General features: G+C 45.5%; 1 protein-coding gene across 2 annotated transcripts in view; it reads right to left on the reverse strand.

Moving 5' to 3' along the window:
• NINL (ninein like) overlaps positions 1-18,643 on the reverse strand; it is a 464,259-nt gene that overhangs the window by 206,283 nt on the left and 239,333 nt on the right. For both annotated transcript variants that reach the window (XM_069235090.1, XM_069235091.1), the window contains exons 14-15: positions 4,026-4,173; positions 3,849-3,914 (exon numbers count right to left, since the gene is read on the reverse strand). In XM_069235090.1, coding sequence (XP_069091191.1) covers positions 3,849-3,914; positions 4,026-4,173 — 214 coding nt within the window. The remainder of the gene's footprint in view (positions 1-3,848; positions 3,915-4,025; positions 4,174-18,643) is intronic.

Consider the following 18,643-nt stretch of genomic DNA (forward strand, 5'->3'; position numbering starts at 1 on the left):
TATATGGTTACATGACCATGTTTCTTAAAAATGCTGTTCTCATTGTAGTGTCCTCTAGGGGCTCCGAGACCATAACCAATGATTTTGGGACTAGGTTAGTAGGCCGGAAGGTCAGGTGACTCACCCAATTCTTCTTCTTTGGTGCCGAGCAGGTTCACATCGCATCATCGAACATATTTGGCGTTTCTGAAGATGACATACATCTTGCGGTGAGCCCTGGCTCATCGCTGACCCAAGGTTTTCTTTCTTCTGAATACTGAGTAAGAATTGCACCGGTTCTTGTAGTGCTCCAGTGAGAGGCTCAAGTTACAGACAGTGTTGAGATCGGCCCAGGGGTATTTGGAATGGCAATGGGATCCATTCTATTACCTCACATGTGTCCTCATTCCCCAAGGCAAGCCAGGAAGGTGTGCTGTCCCGAAAGGCCTTAAGGGCCGAGTGGCTTGTTGATCGGCAACGATGAACTTGAGGAGCGAAGGAGGCACTGTAAGAAGTGAATTGAGTCTGAAGTCTTCTCAGTGACAAGAAGGAAGCCAACAGGCTCCGGAGTCGCGAGGAGAAAAGTCAAATTCGTCGGAACTGGGAGCAACGCCGATCCAGGTCCGAACCCAATGAGGGAGAAAAACAATCTAACGTTGAACTGGTGCCTATGAGCATTCATGACCAGAGGAGGAGTCACAAGACCTTGTGATACAAAAGATTTCTTAAAAGATTAACAAGTTGCAAACATCAGAGCCCAACACTAGATGGCACGAGTATGCCGAGCATGTCTATCTATAGCTACACATGCTAAAAACATAATATTCCCCTTGTTACAAGCTCTTCCCCCTTCTTCCTGTAGCTTTCCAATAGGTACTCCATCACTGCCTCCATTCCCTCCCAGTGAAACATATCATACCCTGACAGCAACCAAACAGAGTTGATGATATGACTGTGGGTAGCTGCTCCCACCACGTTTGCCAGGAGTATTAAGGCACATGCTTTCTTTGTCTGGCCAGAAGTGTTGCCTGCAGAGACATACTTTTGTGCTGTATACACCAGTAAAGAGTCTGGGGGAACCTGACCACAAATGCAGAATGGGTCATGGGAAAAAGCTCTGAACTTCTCCTCAACCTATGTTGCGACAAGCCTTGCCTTGACAGGCTCTTTAAAGTTGTCTGGGACCAATACTAACATGCCATATATTTGTTTTTGAAAGGGTCTCCACCCGAAAATCACTCTCTCCCTGGGTCTGTGAACAAGTGCACTGATCTATCCGGTGACTCTGGTAGCGACGGCAGAGGAGGTGATGATTATGGGCAAAGTGGTGGTGGTGTTGGTGGCTGCGATTGTCTAGGTGTAGGGGGTGATGGGCTTGTGCCCTTTTTATGCTTCTTGGACACCAGATAGCTAGGTGTATCAAAGACAATCTCTTCTACAAAGGCAGCCTGCACTTCTTTGGAATTGGAGGGAGCATGGATGACTACCGTCCTGGCAGTGATTTAGCTAGTCTCTGGGGGAATGAAGAGTTGCTGCCTGGCACAGAGATCCTCTGCCAACTTTGGAAGGATGGGTGCAACTGGTTAATCTGCTCTCTAGCCCTCTGCGCCTAACTGGAGACCAGTTTTAGAGGTTATTTGTGCCCTTTAGTCGAGAGGGAGTCAATGACTGTCACAACCCGACATTTCATCAGAGGCCTGCTCGGCTCCAAAGCCTTCTCCCCATGCCGACAGATCTGTGGGTGTCTGCTTCTTCCTCCCCTGCTCAGGGCTCAATGCCTACCTTCTGCAGGTTAGTGGTTGCGAGGTTTTGTTCCCTTCCTTTGTTGAACTGACATTATGTTCACAGCAGTCATTCTTTTTTGTTAGGGGCCCTGCTAGTTTCGATGCTGAGGATGCCCCCATCATGGTCCTCGCCCTTGGAAGTGCTTGAGAACAGCGTCTTAGTCTGGATGTTGATTGGGCCGCAAGGATACCAGAAACACCCGCCTCCTCAGTGCTGGGAGGCCTTCGGGTAGCCATGCGTGCTACAAATCCTCGAAACTAAACTAAACTCACTCTTCAATGTTGAGAGAATCGTGTTTCCTGACGGTGTTGGGTCCCCAAGGAAAGTTGTTGTTGCATCTTCGGATATGCACCGATTCTTTCCCTTTGATATCTCTGGGTTTTCTTGCAGCGAAATGTGAGGCAAACCCCACAGGAGGTCTCATTGTGTTTTGAGGAGAGGCGAAGGTTGCAACTGTTGGAATGGTCCGAACAAGAATATTTTGCTTTGCAACTTGGACACAGTTGGAAGGGTGTAAGTTTGAATACCCTTTTATTTACGGGGTTGTCCATTGATTATATATTTACTCATGGCTGTAATACATTTTCATGTATTCATTCTCCAAATCTTGCTCTGAAGGAACCCAAAGATGTCTTGGCCTGTTCAGCAAAGGTGCTGGGACATTGAAGCAGGATGGCTGTGGTTGGTGGAGAGGTTCACTAGGTTTACCAGCCAGGAGAACAGCCGGATAGGCGCCGACCAAACTGTGATTCTTAATTTAGTCTTTGGTTTCAAGCAAGTGGGTCCGAAAAAAACACAATGACGTGTTGGTCTTAAAGCCTCTGCTCGACACGTTAGAACGAGAAGACAGAAAAAAAAAATCAATTTTTTGTACAGTGGCTGCCCATGTGCATTGTGGACTAAGGGAGAAGACACATCACAACCTGTGACTCGAAACTTCTTCACAAAAAACAAGTTGTGATCTTCAAACCCAACACTAGGCGGCAGGAGTATGCAGGTCATGGGTATCTACTGCCACACATGATACAAACTCAATGTTTCATGGAGAAATAACTTTCTCACGTTTTTAGAAGTTATGATTATAGTGTGAAAACGTTTTTCTAAAGTTAGGTTGTTCGCAATGCAGAAGTATGATCTCAAGCACAATCAAGGAAGTTTGGGCCCTTGCCTGACTTGAAAGCTAAGAGCAACCCTGGGAATGGCTGAATACAAATCCTACACAGCGCAGAGAGACAGAGCACTCCCTCCAGAGAGGTTGAGGGTTGGAGATAATTCCATGAAAGTGTTTTCTTTCAAATGAGGATTCATCACACTGCATGTCTCAAGACAGATTTATCCTCATGTTTCAAAAATTCATGAAGGTATCATCATAAAATGAAAAAAATGTATTTTGTTTGGCGCCAACAAAAACAAATAAGAACATCCATCTTATAAGTGAAGGTGTTCACTCAGAGTGAAGAAAGTGGTTGTTGTGTGAGTCTACAAGAAATATGAAAAAAAGCCATAGGAACAGCAAGCAAAGGGGAAAGAGTGCAACAGGGATGTGATAGATCAAACATGAAATCTGGCTTGACATTTTAGCTTTGCTGGTTTCCCTTCAGATCCCTCAACTCACACCTCCAACCCCAGCAGCGGAAAAAGAAAGTCTAAAATGAAACTCACAAATGGCGGCATTACGGGATCATGGCACAACAGTAAGCCATAAAGACTCAATCCATGCTGACACAAAAAAGGAAAAATTAAAGAAATTGGGAAAACTTCCAGATGTAGCCACCAAATGGCAGAATAGTGTGGATCGTGTGAACCTAGAAAAGATTTCACACTACAAAACAAAAATGTTACGCAGAGTCCAGGGATGCATTGAGTGCGTGTGAATAGGTGCCACCAGCTTCACAACTAAGAGAAAGTAAATACATCTGGGACAAGGAAAGCAAAACCTGATATCAAAATATTTCTATCAGGGAAGTGGAATGAAGGAAAGACAGGAAGCAAAGAAACATTAATTACTTATGCATTTGATGTCAATTGTAATTACTGTCCACTCACTTGAAAGCCAAAAAGGCATATTGGCTTTTAACACTTACCATTAATGCCTAAAGTCGATGAGCTTCTCCCTAATTTAAGAGATAGTTTGTTCTTTCCCATGTTTTCTGAAATGAGAACAAGATTGGATTTTTAAAAGGTAGTCATTTAACTAAAAGTGCATATGAGATGATAAAGATAGTCTATCTCCTACCAGTGAAATACAGTATTTTCTTCACCTGCATTAAGATTTGTGTTAATTTTACTCCTGAGTAGTTGCTTCAGATCTTTCCGTCGCCCCAGTAGGTGGTGTTGCTTGCTCTCATTGAGCTGTGAGCGAAGTTTCTCTAGTTCTAACTGAAGTTCGTCATTTCGGTCCCTTAGCTCCTGTAAGGTGCATGAGATATGTTGTTACGGGGCAGCATTAGTAGAAGCATTGGTTTTCTTTCTTGTCAATTGCCACTGTAAAAAGCTGCTTTACTAACAACAAGCATTGGCAAAGCTAATAGGTCTCACCTTTGTGGCCTACTAGCTTTGCCACTGGTTTTCAGCCAAGCTGTACACTAAAGTTTTAAAAACAAATACATACATAAATAAATAAATAAAATGCCTTTGACGCAGTTACTCTTACTGTGCCACATGTGTGCACCTACTAGATGACGTAGCTGTTTTTTTTTCTTTTTACAGACAATAGTTAAACAGTACCTAAAAAGAAAATAAATTGTGCATACATGTTTTTTCTTTAAAACGGACAGATGGGGGAAGTGGAATCATGGGGAATATGGGGGGGAATGGTGAAGCAACACAGGAAGAGTCGGGGGAGTGGAAGCTGCGCGGGAAACAATGGTGGTGAAACACAGGGGAGGGAGGTGGGGTACCCAAGCAACACAGCAGGGAAGGAGAGAAAGCATGAGGGGGTAGGGCGGGACTGAAAGCGACACAGTTGTGGGGAAAATGAACGGCACGTGGGGAAGAGCAAGGAAAGCAGGGAGAAGTAGTCGAACAATAGAGAGCAACACAAAGTGCATAACAGACGTACTCAAGGGAGATAGCTCGAAAGCAAACACACTAACGGAGTGCTGCACACAATAGAAAAAAGTAGTGCTTGAAATGCAAGCAAAGAGATTGCAAAGAGGCAATGCCCCATGGGAAGGACAACTGCAACATTTACAAGCTGGGACACCAATAAGAACCAGGTAAATGAGAGTGACATTAAAAGTTAACCAATGGTAAGTAATGGGTGGGCTCCAAGCCCTCTATGTTCTTGGTACGCCACAATATTTCTTGCAACAGCTTAATATTGCAATGCAATGATAAACACAAAGTGATCACCACAATATAATGCGCATCGACATAATAAACAATAAGCTAACAATGGATATTCATTTCAATAACCATCAAAGTATACAAATGAGCTGTGTAATGTAGTTAACCCATAGCTTTTTTTATATTTACTTTTATTGATTTTATTATTTTTCCAATATATTGAACAACTTTTCATCATATACAGGGCAACGACAGGTGATCAGGCGGTGCACCGACAATTCATCTTCGCAGCGCCATGGGTTCACAACAATCAAGAGGAAAAGTAAGAGGCATACATACATCCTCCCAATGGTCCCACCCTGATTCAACCAAGAGGCATTAACTCTGCTCAGTGAACTTCTGCCTTCCATCGGGGTTCCGCAGGTGTACAAGTACTTCCTGGGTTGCAAATCTTTTCCCCAGTGTTATTGCTTGTTGGCTGTTTGAGTGCTCACATTTTGCCTCCCCTCTCTTGTGGTTATCTTCCTTTTGCTAGAAGCTCTGTATTTCCCCATGTACTCCATATTCTCTCGAATTTCTTCATACATCCCCTCCCCTTATATATCTCTTTTTCCAACAGTTTACAGTGCCCCATTCCAGTTTTCCTGCTGTCATATCTGGGAGGATATCTGTCCCCCCAGCTTTGCGCTAAGTCCCGTTTGGATACCATGCATCCCATATTAATCAGTGTTTTCTGAATTTTTGTGAAGTCTTTATTATGTCCCAAAATATCCAACAAAGCAGTCTGGGGCTGCTAGTCCAAGGGTGCCCAAGGGTGCCTCCAGTGTTTTTAGCAGCTTCTCCCAGAAATAGGTCAGTTTGGGACATTCCCACAATGTATGGAAGGTACCTTCCGATCCGCATTCTGTCAAGCACCACAGGTTATCTGCTCTTCCTATTTTATGCAGTAGCATCCCTGTGTAGTATGACCTACGGACTATTTTAATTTGTATCAGGGGGTAGCTGGTTGTAATTGTAACTGCATTGGGAAATCCCAGTGCAGTCCTCTTCATCTAATTCCCCTATGTCTCGTTCCCATCTTTCCTGTAGGCCTGTCAGTGGGCTCTGTCAGTTTCTTATAAGGGTGCCATATTTGAGTGACACTGTTTTTTTTCTTTATGTGGGAGTCCAACAGTCTACTCTGAAGGGGGATTCTTCCTGCGTTTCCTCGTTTTGTGGTATACGTTCCTGCAGTGAGTGTCTCAGATCTCTGTACCTCAGCCATTGTGAGTTGTGCTTCTGATATTCTTTCTGTAGGTATTCAAATGGTATTATACCATTTGCATCCCACATGTCTGCTAAGGTGGAGAGACCTATAATGTCCCAACCTCGGAAGTCGCTTCTCGCATTCGCTAGTTGTAACCTGTTGCCCTCCCATAAAGGCGTCTTAGGGGTAAATTTTTCTCTCAATTTAATTCCTTGTTTAGTTTACACCATATATCAAGCACTGTTCTTGTTGCTGTGTCCCGAGCCTCCCTCCATAGAATGCATGCAGGTAGCTCCTATTTCCCAGACCCTCTCTGTCCAGACGAAATGCCGGGCCTTCCTGTTCCTGGTAGGCCCAGTCATTTCCCACTCCAACCTATGCTGCCTTGTAATACTTCCGGATGTTCAACAGAGCTATGCCTCCCTCAAATTTGTTGTGCTGGAGTGTTTTCATGGCCTTGCAGGGCCTATCTTCCCTCCCATAACAACGTCCTAACCAGTGTGTTCACTTTATCAAAGAAGGTATCTGTTATCCTATAAGGGGAATTTTGGAGTGTATTAAGGGTTCGGGGTAGTGCTATCATTTTAAACATGGATGCCAGCCCATCATGGACAGTAGTAGCCTATTTCAATGTTTGATATCTCCCTCCAGACTTTGCAGTAGAGGCAGCATATTGGCCACATAGTGATCGTATGAGCTTTTGGTGATCCATATTCCTAGATATTTAAATTTTTGGAGCTCTATCCGAGTGGGAATGGGATTGCTTTCACTTTATCCCTTCCTCCCATTGGGAACAATAGAGATCGGTCCCACTTAATTTGGAGTATATGCCCAATAGCTCAAAAACATTGCTCAGTCTAACTATTGACTGGCCGGAGTGTGTTAGATATAGCAGGATATCATCTGCGTATAATGAGATACACTCCTCCCATCCATTTGTGCTCGCAATCCCCATATTTGTGCATCCATGCGCACCCACACTGCCAGTGCCTCTACTGCCAGTGCAAATAGCATCAGTGACAGGGTGCATCCTTGCAGGGTCCCCTTCTTCACAGGGAATCTCTTTGACATTCTAACATTCAATTTCAATCTGGCGCCAGATGTCGCATGAAGGAGTCTAACCAATCAAATATACAGGGGTCCGACCCCCATTTTTTTCCAAAAGCCCAAACAGGTATGGCCATTCAATTGAGTTGTACGCTTTGTTAGCATCTATGGAGACAATAACTCTTGGGTTGCCTATTCTTTCCACTTCTGCGTTGTTATTGTATAATGTGTGAAGTTTCAGTTTAGTAGATCAGTCACATGTAAATCCATTTTGATCTTGATGCACCAGACCGGTGATTACCTCTCGCAATCTGTTTACAAGGACTTATGACAGGATCTTAGTGCCAGCGTTAGATGGCGATATGGGTCTGTTTGACTCACATCGTTATTTGAGTTTGCCTGCATTGGCTATTAGAATTATAGTGGCTGTTCTCTGGTCCTCTGAGAGCTCACCCATTTTAAACGAATCCACATATGCCTCCCAAAGTGGTTTTACAATCTTCCATGACAGCCTACGAAAGAATTCTGTAGGTAACCCTTTGGGTCAAGGGGCCTTTCCTGTCTACATTTATCCAATTGCCAGTGTTGAACAAGTTACTTACCTTTGGCAACAAATTATCTGGTAGAGACATATCTGCAGACCTGACTGTCCAGACAGAAATGTTTAGCAAACATGTGCAATGACGCCCACGTTGCTGCTGGACAATTGTCCAGGACAGGAACTCCACGTGCTAATGCTGTGCTAGCAGCAGTTTCTCTAGTTGAGTGAGCACGCAAACACTCTGGAGGTTGCTTCTTTGCCTAAGCGTAGCACATTTTGATGCAGAGAAGCATTCATTGTGAGATGGTACACTTTTGCACCACCTTCCCTTTCTTTGCACCCCCATACCCAACAAAGAGTTGATCGTCTACCCGGAAATCTTTAGTATGATTAAGCTAGGATGCCAATGCTCTTTTTGGATCCAGACGGTGGACACTCTCCTCATGAGAAGGATGTGGGTGTGCATAAGTGATGGAATGGCCCACGTGAAAAGGTGTGACAACCTTGGGAAGGAAGGAAGCCCTCGTACATAGCACTACTTTGTTAGGAAGCAGACAAAAATGGAGGCTTCGAAGAAAGAGCCCGGAGCTCACTCACTCTGTGAGCAGAGGTGATAGCCACCAGGAAAGACAGTCTGGAGGGTAAGGAGCCACAGAGGACAATTGTGTAACGGCTCAAATGGAGCACACATCAAGTAAGTGAGGACAAGACTGAGGTCCCACTGAGGCATAATAAATGGAGTGGGAGGATACAAATGAGTAAGACCTTTGAGGAATCTCCACACAATGGGGGATTTGAAAAGAGAAGGTTGATCTGGCAATCTAAGAAAAGCTGAGAAAGCCGATAAGTAGCCTTTAAGAGTGCCCAAAGCAGAACCTTGACAGTCTAAGGAAAGATTGAACAAAAGAACCTCAGAAATAGGGGAAAAGAGAGTATCAACGACAGGTGTATACCGTTTTGATGGAGGGACGCCTGGCTGCCAAGATAACATCGCAGACTTCGGGCGGAAGGTCAAAAGCCGTCAACTGCCACCGCTCAATCTCCATGCAAGAAGGCGGAGACTGGACAAGTTCGGGTGAAGAACCGTCCCCTGCTGCTGCGACAGAAGATCCTCCCAAAGGGGCAGTCTGATCAGAGGATCTGTGGCCATGCTCAATAGCACTGGATACCATACTCTTCGTGCCCAGTCAAGAGCCACAAGAATGACTTGGGCCCAGTCGTTCTTGATCTTCTTTAGAACTCTGGGAAGAAGTGGTACTGGTGGAAAGGTGTATAGGAGGCCTGAGCTAAACTCGAGAAGAAAAGCGTCACCAAGCGAGAACGGCCTTGGAAACTCCAACACGCGAAACAGCATACATTGCGCATTCTCTGTGGAGGTGACAGATCTAACCAAGGCTCTCTCCACTTCTGAAAGAGGCCTTGTGCCACCTCGGGACGGAGACGTCATTCGTGATCGACTATGCATCGGTGGCTGAGTTTGTCTGCTCTGGCATTCAGAGAACCCGCCAGATGTTGAACCACCAGAGAAATGCCCAGATGTGTCAGCCACGTCCAGAGGCGCAGTGCCTCTTGACAAAGGGTTTGTCAAGGGTTTGTTGCAGTACCACATGGCGGTGGTGTTGTCCGTGAACACCTGCACCACTTTCACCTTGATAGAGGGAAAGAATGCTTTCAACGCAAGTCTGATCGCCTGGAGCTCCAGCAGGTTCATGTGGAGTCCAGACTCGGCCGGACACCAGAGGCCTCTGATCTCCACCTCTCCCATGTGGCCGGCCCAGCCCAGACGTGACGTGTCGGTCACTATTGTAAATTCTGGTTGAGGAAGGGAGAGGGATCTGTCTTTGACACAATCTTGATTCGAAAGCAGCCACCATATATTTTTCGCAGTCCCCTCCGAGATCTGAACCATGTCGGAGAGATTCCCCTGATGCTGCACCCACTGGCACTTCAGGTTCCCCTGCAGAGCTCGCATATGCCATTTGGCATGTGTCACTAGCAGGATGCAGGAGGCCATCATGCCCAGCAGCCTCAGAGTCATTGTCACCGAAACCCAGGATAAAGGCTGAAACACCAGAATCATAGCCTGAATATCTGGACTCGCAGATCGGGAGGATGGGCTCAAACCTGCTCTGTGTCCAGAACAGCTCTGATGAAAGGGAGCATCCGAGAGGGGCTCAAGTGTGACTTCTGCATGCTTATAGTGAACCCCAGTGTGTGCAGGAGGTTTGCCATAGTTTGAAGGTGGGAGACAACTTTCTGGGGTGTGTCCGCCTTCAACAGCTAGTCGTCGAGGTAGGGGAAGACTGAAATCCCTGACTTGTGCAGATGAGCTGCAATCACCACCATAATTTTCATGAACACCCGAGGGGCGCTGGTAAGGCCGAAGGGGAGCAAGGTAAACTGAAAGTGCTCGTGATCTACCACGAATTGTATGAACGCCTGTGGGCAGGCAAGACGAAAATATGAAAATAAGCGTCTTTTAAGTCCAACACCACCATCCAGTCTCCTGGGTCCAAAGAAGAAAGGAGCAGTGCCAAGGTAAGCATTTTGAACTCCTCCTTCCTGAGGAAGAGAATGAGGGTCCTGACATCGAGGATAGGACATAAGCCTTAGTCCTTTTTGGGCACCAGAAAGTAGTGGGAATAATAACCACAACATACTTCTGGCACAGGGACCCTCTCTATGGCCCCCCTGGCCAAATGATCCTCCTTCAGGTGGGCAAAAGATGGAAGCATTGCCGGAAGGGGACTCTCGAAGGGGAGGGAGTAGCCCCTTCAAACGATCTGCAAAACCAACCTGCCCGTCGTGAAGGATTCCCAGTGGGGCAGGTGATGGCACATCCTGCCGACAAGTAGCCGGAGGTGGGGGGGGGGGACATATTAGGAAGGTTTGGAGGCCGCAGCAGGGGCGGGGCGGACCAGACAGACCTCTGGTTCCCTGTTCCACAAGCCTGTGAGATTCTGCGTCCCCGGCCATGGAAAGGCTGCGCGGCATGCGTGGCACAGTGACGGGAGAAGGGACATGACAGGGAGCCCCTCCCGTGGCAACAAAAGGGTTGAAAGGCAGACTGGTGGGGGCAAGGGGCAGTGGAAAATCCAAGGGACTGAGCCGTAGCCCGGGAGTCCTTAAATCTCTCCAGCACCAAGTCTTGCCTTATCTCTGAAGAGATGAGAGCAATCAAAGGGCATGTCCATGAGGGTCTACTGGACATCCCCCGAAAAACCAGAAGTTCTCAACCAGGCGTGGCGTCGTAATGCCACAGTCGACGCAACCAATCTACCTAGAGAGTCGGTCGTGTTTAGTCCACATTGTATGGTGTACTTCGCCGCGTCTCTCCTGTCGGCACCAGCCTGGGAGACGACTGCACGGGCTTCCTCCGGGATCTGTGGCAGAGCTTGTGTGACCATGTCCCACTAGGAGTGGGTATAGCGGCCCAAGAGGCATGCGGTGTTCACCAACCGCAAAGCCAGACTGGAGGAAGACAACCTCTTCTTCCCAAGATGGTCCAGTCTTTTTGGTTGCCTGTCCTGGGGAGCGGAAGGGAAGGCGCCAGATGACAAAGATGCCTGAATCATTAAGCTTTCAGGCGTAGGGTGTTCAGTCAAGAATTTAGGGTAGTTTGGGGCGGGCCAATGGAGGCAAGCAATTGCCCTATTCACAGGAGCCCCTGTCCTGGGTTTGGACCAGGTACCCAGAAGGACATTGGTGAGGGCTTCATTGAATGGAAGGAGAGGCTCTGAAGTAGACGTTCCGGGCTGAAGCACCTCCGTCAGGAGATTAGTAGTGACCACAACAGTAGGCAGTTCAAGGCCAAGGACCTCGGCTGCCCTACTGACCACCACGGAGTAAGAAGCTCCCTCTGCCGTAGCCAAGGTAGGAGAAGACAGCATGTCAGTGTCTGGAGAGGTATCAAGACCACTGGCCTCGCCCAATTCCTGAGCACAGTCCATGTTTTGGGTATTCTTGCCGGTATTCATAAGGGTCCACCGACCCCTCCAACCCTTCCTCACATTCATACCCATTGTAAAAAGGGTCTGAATCCAATCTGAGGCGGCTAGGCCCCATCGAAGTTGGAAGCGGCGTCGGCCGACACCGTTCCGGCTCCAGGTCATCGAGGATGAGTATCGGGTCGATGTCGATTGTGGGCCCAACCAACGTTGGGGCGTTGACGACTTCGCCGGCGAAGGTCTCAGTGGTGCAGCCGGTGCAGATCCAGACTTGGATCCGGAGGGACTCTCGGTGGCCGGAGCTGCCGACACAGAATCCAAAGGGCCCCCCTCAGACTCCCTAGGCCCGAAGGTGCCGCAAGAGGGTCAGAATGCCCTCACAAAATTCCTTTAGCTGGGCAGGGGTCACTCAAGCTCCCGGAAAGTTAGGGAGGAGAGGAGCAGACCCAGTAATAGGCTACGTGGACAGAGGCCTAGAGCTTCGACGCTCTCCTGCATCGCATCGTCTGAGCGACTAGGTGAAGTCGAAAAATGCCTGGCCTTCTTCGACTTCTTTTTCTTACCCAAACGTTCCGATGACTTAAAGGGCGACGTGCGGTGGTGACTCCGCGGCCGGTCTTGAGACCTTCCTCTTGAACAAGACCAGGAGCGAAGGGGAGTCGGGCGCCAGGCCCCCATTAGCTTTAGGGACCGCTCCCTCAAAGTTTTCGTGTGCATGGTCTGGCACTCGGAGCACAACTTCGGGTCATGGTCGAGCTCCAGACACCACAAACAGACCAGCAGCTTACCAGCCTTATCGCCTGCCTTGTAAATGCACTTTCCTCTGGTGAAGTGAGCTGTTTTTATCTCATTTCGGGCTGTCAAGTGATAGTCCTATTTAGTTAGTTCTAAGTCTCTCGCCAACTGTGGTGTAGGTTTTGTTGCATATTCCCAATTGAGGTGCATTAGACTTTCTCCTAGAGCAAGGGGTCCCTGGGCTGGCGCAAACCAGTTTATGCCAGGAGGGCACCAAATGTGTTCTTCAAAGCAAACCCTCCCAAGCCTTGTAACACCTATTTCCAAGGGAGAGGATGTTGCCTCCCTCTCTCACAGGAAATCCTTTGTCCTGTCTTCCCCTGACTGAGCTGGTCAAGAGGGAGGAGGGCAGAAACCTGTTTGAGGGGTGGCGGCAGGGCGGGCTGCCTGGATAAACCCTATAACACTGGTAGGAGTGATGCTGGTGGGTCCTCTAAGGAGCACCCAAATGCATGAAATCATACAATCAATACTGGCTGCAGTATTGGGGTATGATTCCGACATGTTTGATACCAAACATGCCTATGTTCAGAGTTACCATTATGTAGCTGGACACAGATGTAAAATGGCTTCCCCGCACTTTCGAAGCCCAGTGCAATGAAGCTGGAGTTCATAGTGGCAACTCTTCTAATGTAGGGGTGCCCTCACACACAGGGACCTACACCCGGCCCTCTGGGCTAGAAGGGCCTACCATAGGGTTGACTTTCAGTGACCTGGTGTAGTGACTTGTGGTGAAAGGGGGCATACACCTTTTCACGCAGACTGCAATGGCAGACCTGCAGACACATTTTGAATGGTCTCCCATGGGTGGCAGAATACATGCTGCAGCCCATGGGGAACCCCTCGTGTCCCAATGCCCTGGGTACTTAAGTACCATATACTAGGGACTTATATGGGGGCACCAGGATGCTAATTGTGGATTGCACAAAGGAGGGAGAGAGCACAATCACTGGGGTCCTGGTTAGCAGGATCCCAGTGAAAACAGTCTAAGCACACTGATGCAGGCAAAAAGTGGGGCTAACCATGCCAAAAAGAGGGTACTTTCCTACACTCATATACACACTGTAAGACACACACAATCACCTCTGACTTTTAGGAGGATTAAAACCTTAATCCTAGAAACATACATCAAAATGCTGATGTAATTCCTAGCTTTGGCCTGGAATGGGACAATGGAAAGGTTTGCTCGTAGTATGCCTTAAGGCAGCCCTATTCGTTGCACTCAAGTTGGTCTGAGAAGTCAAACGTTTCAACATTATTATTGCTTTTTTTTTAAACTTGAATTGCTTCTTAGGGAAGCTAGGTGTGTTTATAAAATGGTCAGCATTACTCACAAGGGCATTCACTCTTGTGGCACAAAATATGTAACACAGAAAATGAGCACCATAGGAGAAAGTGGCTATATTAGAAGCTGATACTTCTTCAAGGGATAACTGCCTTCACGAAACAAAAGAACCTTTGCTCACTCATTGTCAGGAACTGTACCTAAGGTATGTAACGCCATTCCCCTAAATGAAGCACAAATCTCTCATTTGAAACATTCAAACAAGACTTGCAATACCTTCTGATCAAAATCCATTTTCAAATGAGTTTTATCATTTTTGATTCTGATACTATTTGTGTAAGCAGAAGAGTTACAGAGGTACTCACCTATGTGGTATATTTTATATCACCTCAGTCACTGTTCTATCAGCACTAATATACTAAATCTCGCTTTAACCGCAATCAGAAATGTATGTGGAATGTTACCTGGGCTTTTTTGTAATCATGTAGTTTTCTACTGAACAGCCCACCATTCTTTCAGTGGAAAGTTTAGTATTATTGCGGTACCCAGTGTTTCTAGTATGTTATATTCTAAAGCTGTGATTCCCAACCTTTTGACTTCTGTGGACCCCCACTTTATCAATACTGGAGCAGGGTAATCCCACTGAATCTTTATTAGAATCCAGGGACCCCCCCATTGAGGCATTACTGAAAGCTGGGGACCTAATCTGTTAATATTATTTAATTTTCTCAGCAGTCGCAGACCGCCTGGGGAGACTTCGCTGCCCCCCAGGGGTCTCCGGACCACATGTTGGGAACCACTGTTCTAAAGGACTCTGTCACCCTCCTTATAACCTTGTACACACTATAGATCTAAAGCAGAAATAAATAATGTTCACTGTCAGGACATCTTTAGGTTTAACTCTGACTGGGATGCATTGGGTAGAAATGTAGACAAAGGCAAATGATTTAACTTATGTCATTTAAGTAACTAGGGAGCACATACTCCTCTCCTGACACCTTCCACGGACAATTTTCTATCTACAGGTAGGACAAGATCTAATAGGGTATGTTAAGCAGCAAACTTGTTGATAGTGATTTGGAATAGAGTATTGGTATTCAGCTCCCAAATATGTCACTGTGTCCACATCATGCCCTATACTCATTTCAAAAGTAGAACGTGCAAGGAAAACCTGAACTCCATTACAAAAGCTGACTCTAAACAAAACTTAGAAACACAACATGGTAATCTCAAGGTTCTCGAAGATCATTGACTACCATTAATTTCTTGTTCACTATTCACTATACTTCCTTGTGGACAACCTATGTTCATTTTTGTTTGTTCTTAGGAAGAATGTACTTGAAGGAGCTTCCATTTCAGCCCCATTTCACATGCCACACAGAACAAGTAATGCAGCTTTATAAGCTCTTTGCATTATTAGAGATCCACAATATCTGTTCTCCTGTGACATATGAAACATTCAAGGATCTCCTCTGAGCAAAAGCTGCATTAAGTAATGAAAGAGACAAGAAATTGCCTTGAATTTCTTTCCTGAATATGCTCTACAAGGTGGAATGTGGGCCTGAAGACATGATAATACGTGACGTCGGAATATGAGAAGATGTGAAAGCTACAGATTCTGATTTCAAATAGTTAAACTGCTTTGCTTATGATTTTGAAGGACTTTGGGCTATATTAAGGACGAAAACATTTGAAGGCAATTCCGGACCCAACCACTAGATGGCGGAATAATGCACAGCATGTGAATCCAGAAAAGATGTACACTGCAAAAACTTCCTTTGGCATGTTATTTTAAAGATCATCCTAATTTCACCCCGTATTTGGTTGAAATACTGGCAAGTATGTGGAGGTGGAAGGCGCTTACTGCAAACACCAGGTCAGCCATTGGGGCGCTAACTGTAGAACTGAGTGGAGAAGGTATCCCTTGCATGTAGAGCACACTAATAGTAATAGCCCTGCTAGTGAAGAAGAGTAAAGTTACTTTGTTCAGAACTAGTGGTCAGGGCTCAGGAGTGTCTCTAAGGTCTAAGGTTTATGCGCTCGAGATTTCAGTAGGACGAAGTTTGTGCGTACAATTGTGTGCCACTGGTTTGAATTGGAGGAGCCCTGGACGAGAGTTGAAGCCCTGTTTGAATACTCACACCCCAGATTCACTTGGGAAGATTATTGTGACACTGTGCCAGTATAATGACTATAAACTCAAATCTTTTAAGAGCAGTTCCACAAAGTCTGTCCTTAGTGCAACGCATTATCATCCATATTTTCAGCATGTTTATGTTTTCAAAAACGGACAGACCAAACAATATGGAAAAAGCACACACGACTTCACAAGGACACACAACAGCGATACTCATGTGGTATACAAATACCAGCCAAAGAATAAACAAAATTTACAGCTCGTGCAGCTCTCATTGCAAACCTTTTGCCAGTAAGCAGTAATTTATGTTAGCATGGAGAACACGTTTGGTAGCTCTTATGAAACACACATCACTGTTTGTATTCGATTCATTTGCTACAGGAGAGGAAAAAGCTATAACACCGTTTGCCAGACTGTGGTTTATTGAGCATAGGGAATGGAGTGAATGAGAGAAACACACTTTATGCAGACAAGCAAGTACTGCTGTCAATGTTTGGATTGTCCTCTTTTTCCTGAATACAAGCTTTTCTTGGCTTTGCAATTTAATCTGCTCTGGAATCTCACTGAGAAGTTTAAATCTCACAATATCTTGGGGAAGTGAATAATCCAGACATACAACAAAGAGTGTGTAGTTCAAGCCAATGTAGTTTAAATATATTCTGTCCCCTTTATCCCCGGAAGACTAAACAGGCTTTGGGGAACAGAAACATTTATCTGCATTTCGAGGTACATAATCATTGTATTAATGCATAGTGGCTTCGTAACCTTTCTCCCAGCTGAGTTCAAATAAACAAAGACATCTGATTAATATCACACAACAAAATAACACCCATTTCTAGTGCAATATGTCTCTTCTCAACAGTGCAAAATAGCACATGGTCATGCAGCATGGTCAAATAAACACTGTACCAAATACAGGCCAACAAAACCACCAATTCAAGCACAAACAAGAAAGCAGAACTTTAAGTATGAACACTAAAGCAACAAAAATGTTAGGCAGGAATATGTAGAATCAGCCAGAACTGGGTGATAACATTATTACAACATGCCAAAACAAAAGGAATGGTCTGAACCATGCACAGTGAAGATCGATAGATGCTCACCTTTACCCGCTAGCATTTCCGAAAAGGGAAGTGCCGCATTTCCCCAACAGTTGATAAAGTAGGAAACATGAGAGTTTAAGTGAAAATAAATCATTTTAAAATAAATTAGACAAAACTGTCACAACACTGATAGGAGCCTGTCTATTTGTTCATTCCAGAGACCACCGGTCGGTTTCAGAATGAAGAGGTTCAACATCTGAAACACACAAACTGAGATATGTTTTGGGAAAGATCAATAGTAATTCCCGATGGTCTGCGGTACGAAAATGTACATTTTCTTTAGGGAAAATATCCAAACTATAAAAAAGGTATATTAAAGTAAGTGTCACTGGAAAAATAATTACCTTCTTCCAGCTGTAGGGGAACCAGAAGGTTAATTAGAAGTAGTGTTTTTTAGAGTCACTAAAACAACAAATATCTACCCCTGCTCCTGGTAAGGCTTAACATATGAAAATGACTAAAAAACTGCATGCATCAACTAAAACCTAGGAGAATATATAGTATTCAGAAATGTCCAGATTAGGAGACTCAGTATTTTATGGGACACGAGGATAGTCATATTTACTCTTTTGCAGTTTTATCTTAACTGCTGTCAGTATAAAAAGTTCACAAAGAACAAACAAAACCTACACTTACCAAGAATCTTGGAAAATAAATTAAACACACACATGGACTGGCACATGTCCCCAATGCGCATTCAGTCCCTTACGCTCCCTGAATGCTTAATGGGGATGGTCTCCAAGCATTTCAAATACAAGTGTTTCCTCTTTGATTATTGATGTATTTGGTTTTGTTTGCATGGCTTGGTGCCTAATAGGTATACTGTCCTGTCCTCACACATTGTAGATCTGTATGCTCACACTAAAAGCAGGGTGATGGCCCATGAGGGGCACACCCATGTCTTGATGCATGATGCATGAAGCATGTCTGAAAATTGCAGGAACCCCGAAAGGAGAAATTAGAAAGCATGATGTCTTACCCAGATAAACTGCAGCAATCAAAATCATGATTGCCTCTTAAGGCAGTGGTCTACGTCTATCAGATGGTGAGTAACTTGATGCTATGTCTGAAAACCCCCCAGAAAAAAAGAACCCAAAGTGAAAGATATATATATGGATCACAACATCGACAGAATTATGCTTGGGAGCCTTATGGAAGATCCTATGGTTACTATTCTATGGAAGAGCCACAGGGAAGGTGGTTACAAAGCTGCAAAGTAAGCCTTGAGAAAGGCCCTGCCTCTTGGGTTGAAGCGGGTACAATAAAAAGAAGCAGCACACCGGGGCTGAGGGTTGTGATGGTGGAATCTGGTGCCAATACTCCCAGGCCCCGGTCTATATAAGGCTGTGCGCGTGATGCAGAGTACCTCGACCTGGATTTGTTAAGCCACAAGTTGCCAATGCAGCTTTTGACAGAATTCATACATGTGATCAAACATTATCAATTTATGAACTAGTCTACCTGCTGTACCTTGGATTATTTGTAGGCTG

Source organism: Pleurodeles waltl, chromosome 5, assembly GCF_031143425.1.
Source record: "Pleurodeles waltl isolate 20211129_DDA chromosome 5, aPleWal1.hap1.20221129, whole genome shotgun sequence".
Taxonomy (NCBI): Eukaryota; Metazoa; Chordata; class Amphibia; order Caudata; family Salamandridae; genus Pleurodeles; species Pleurodeles waltl.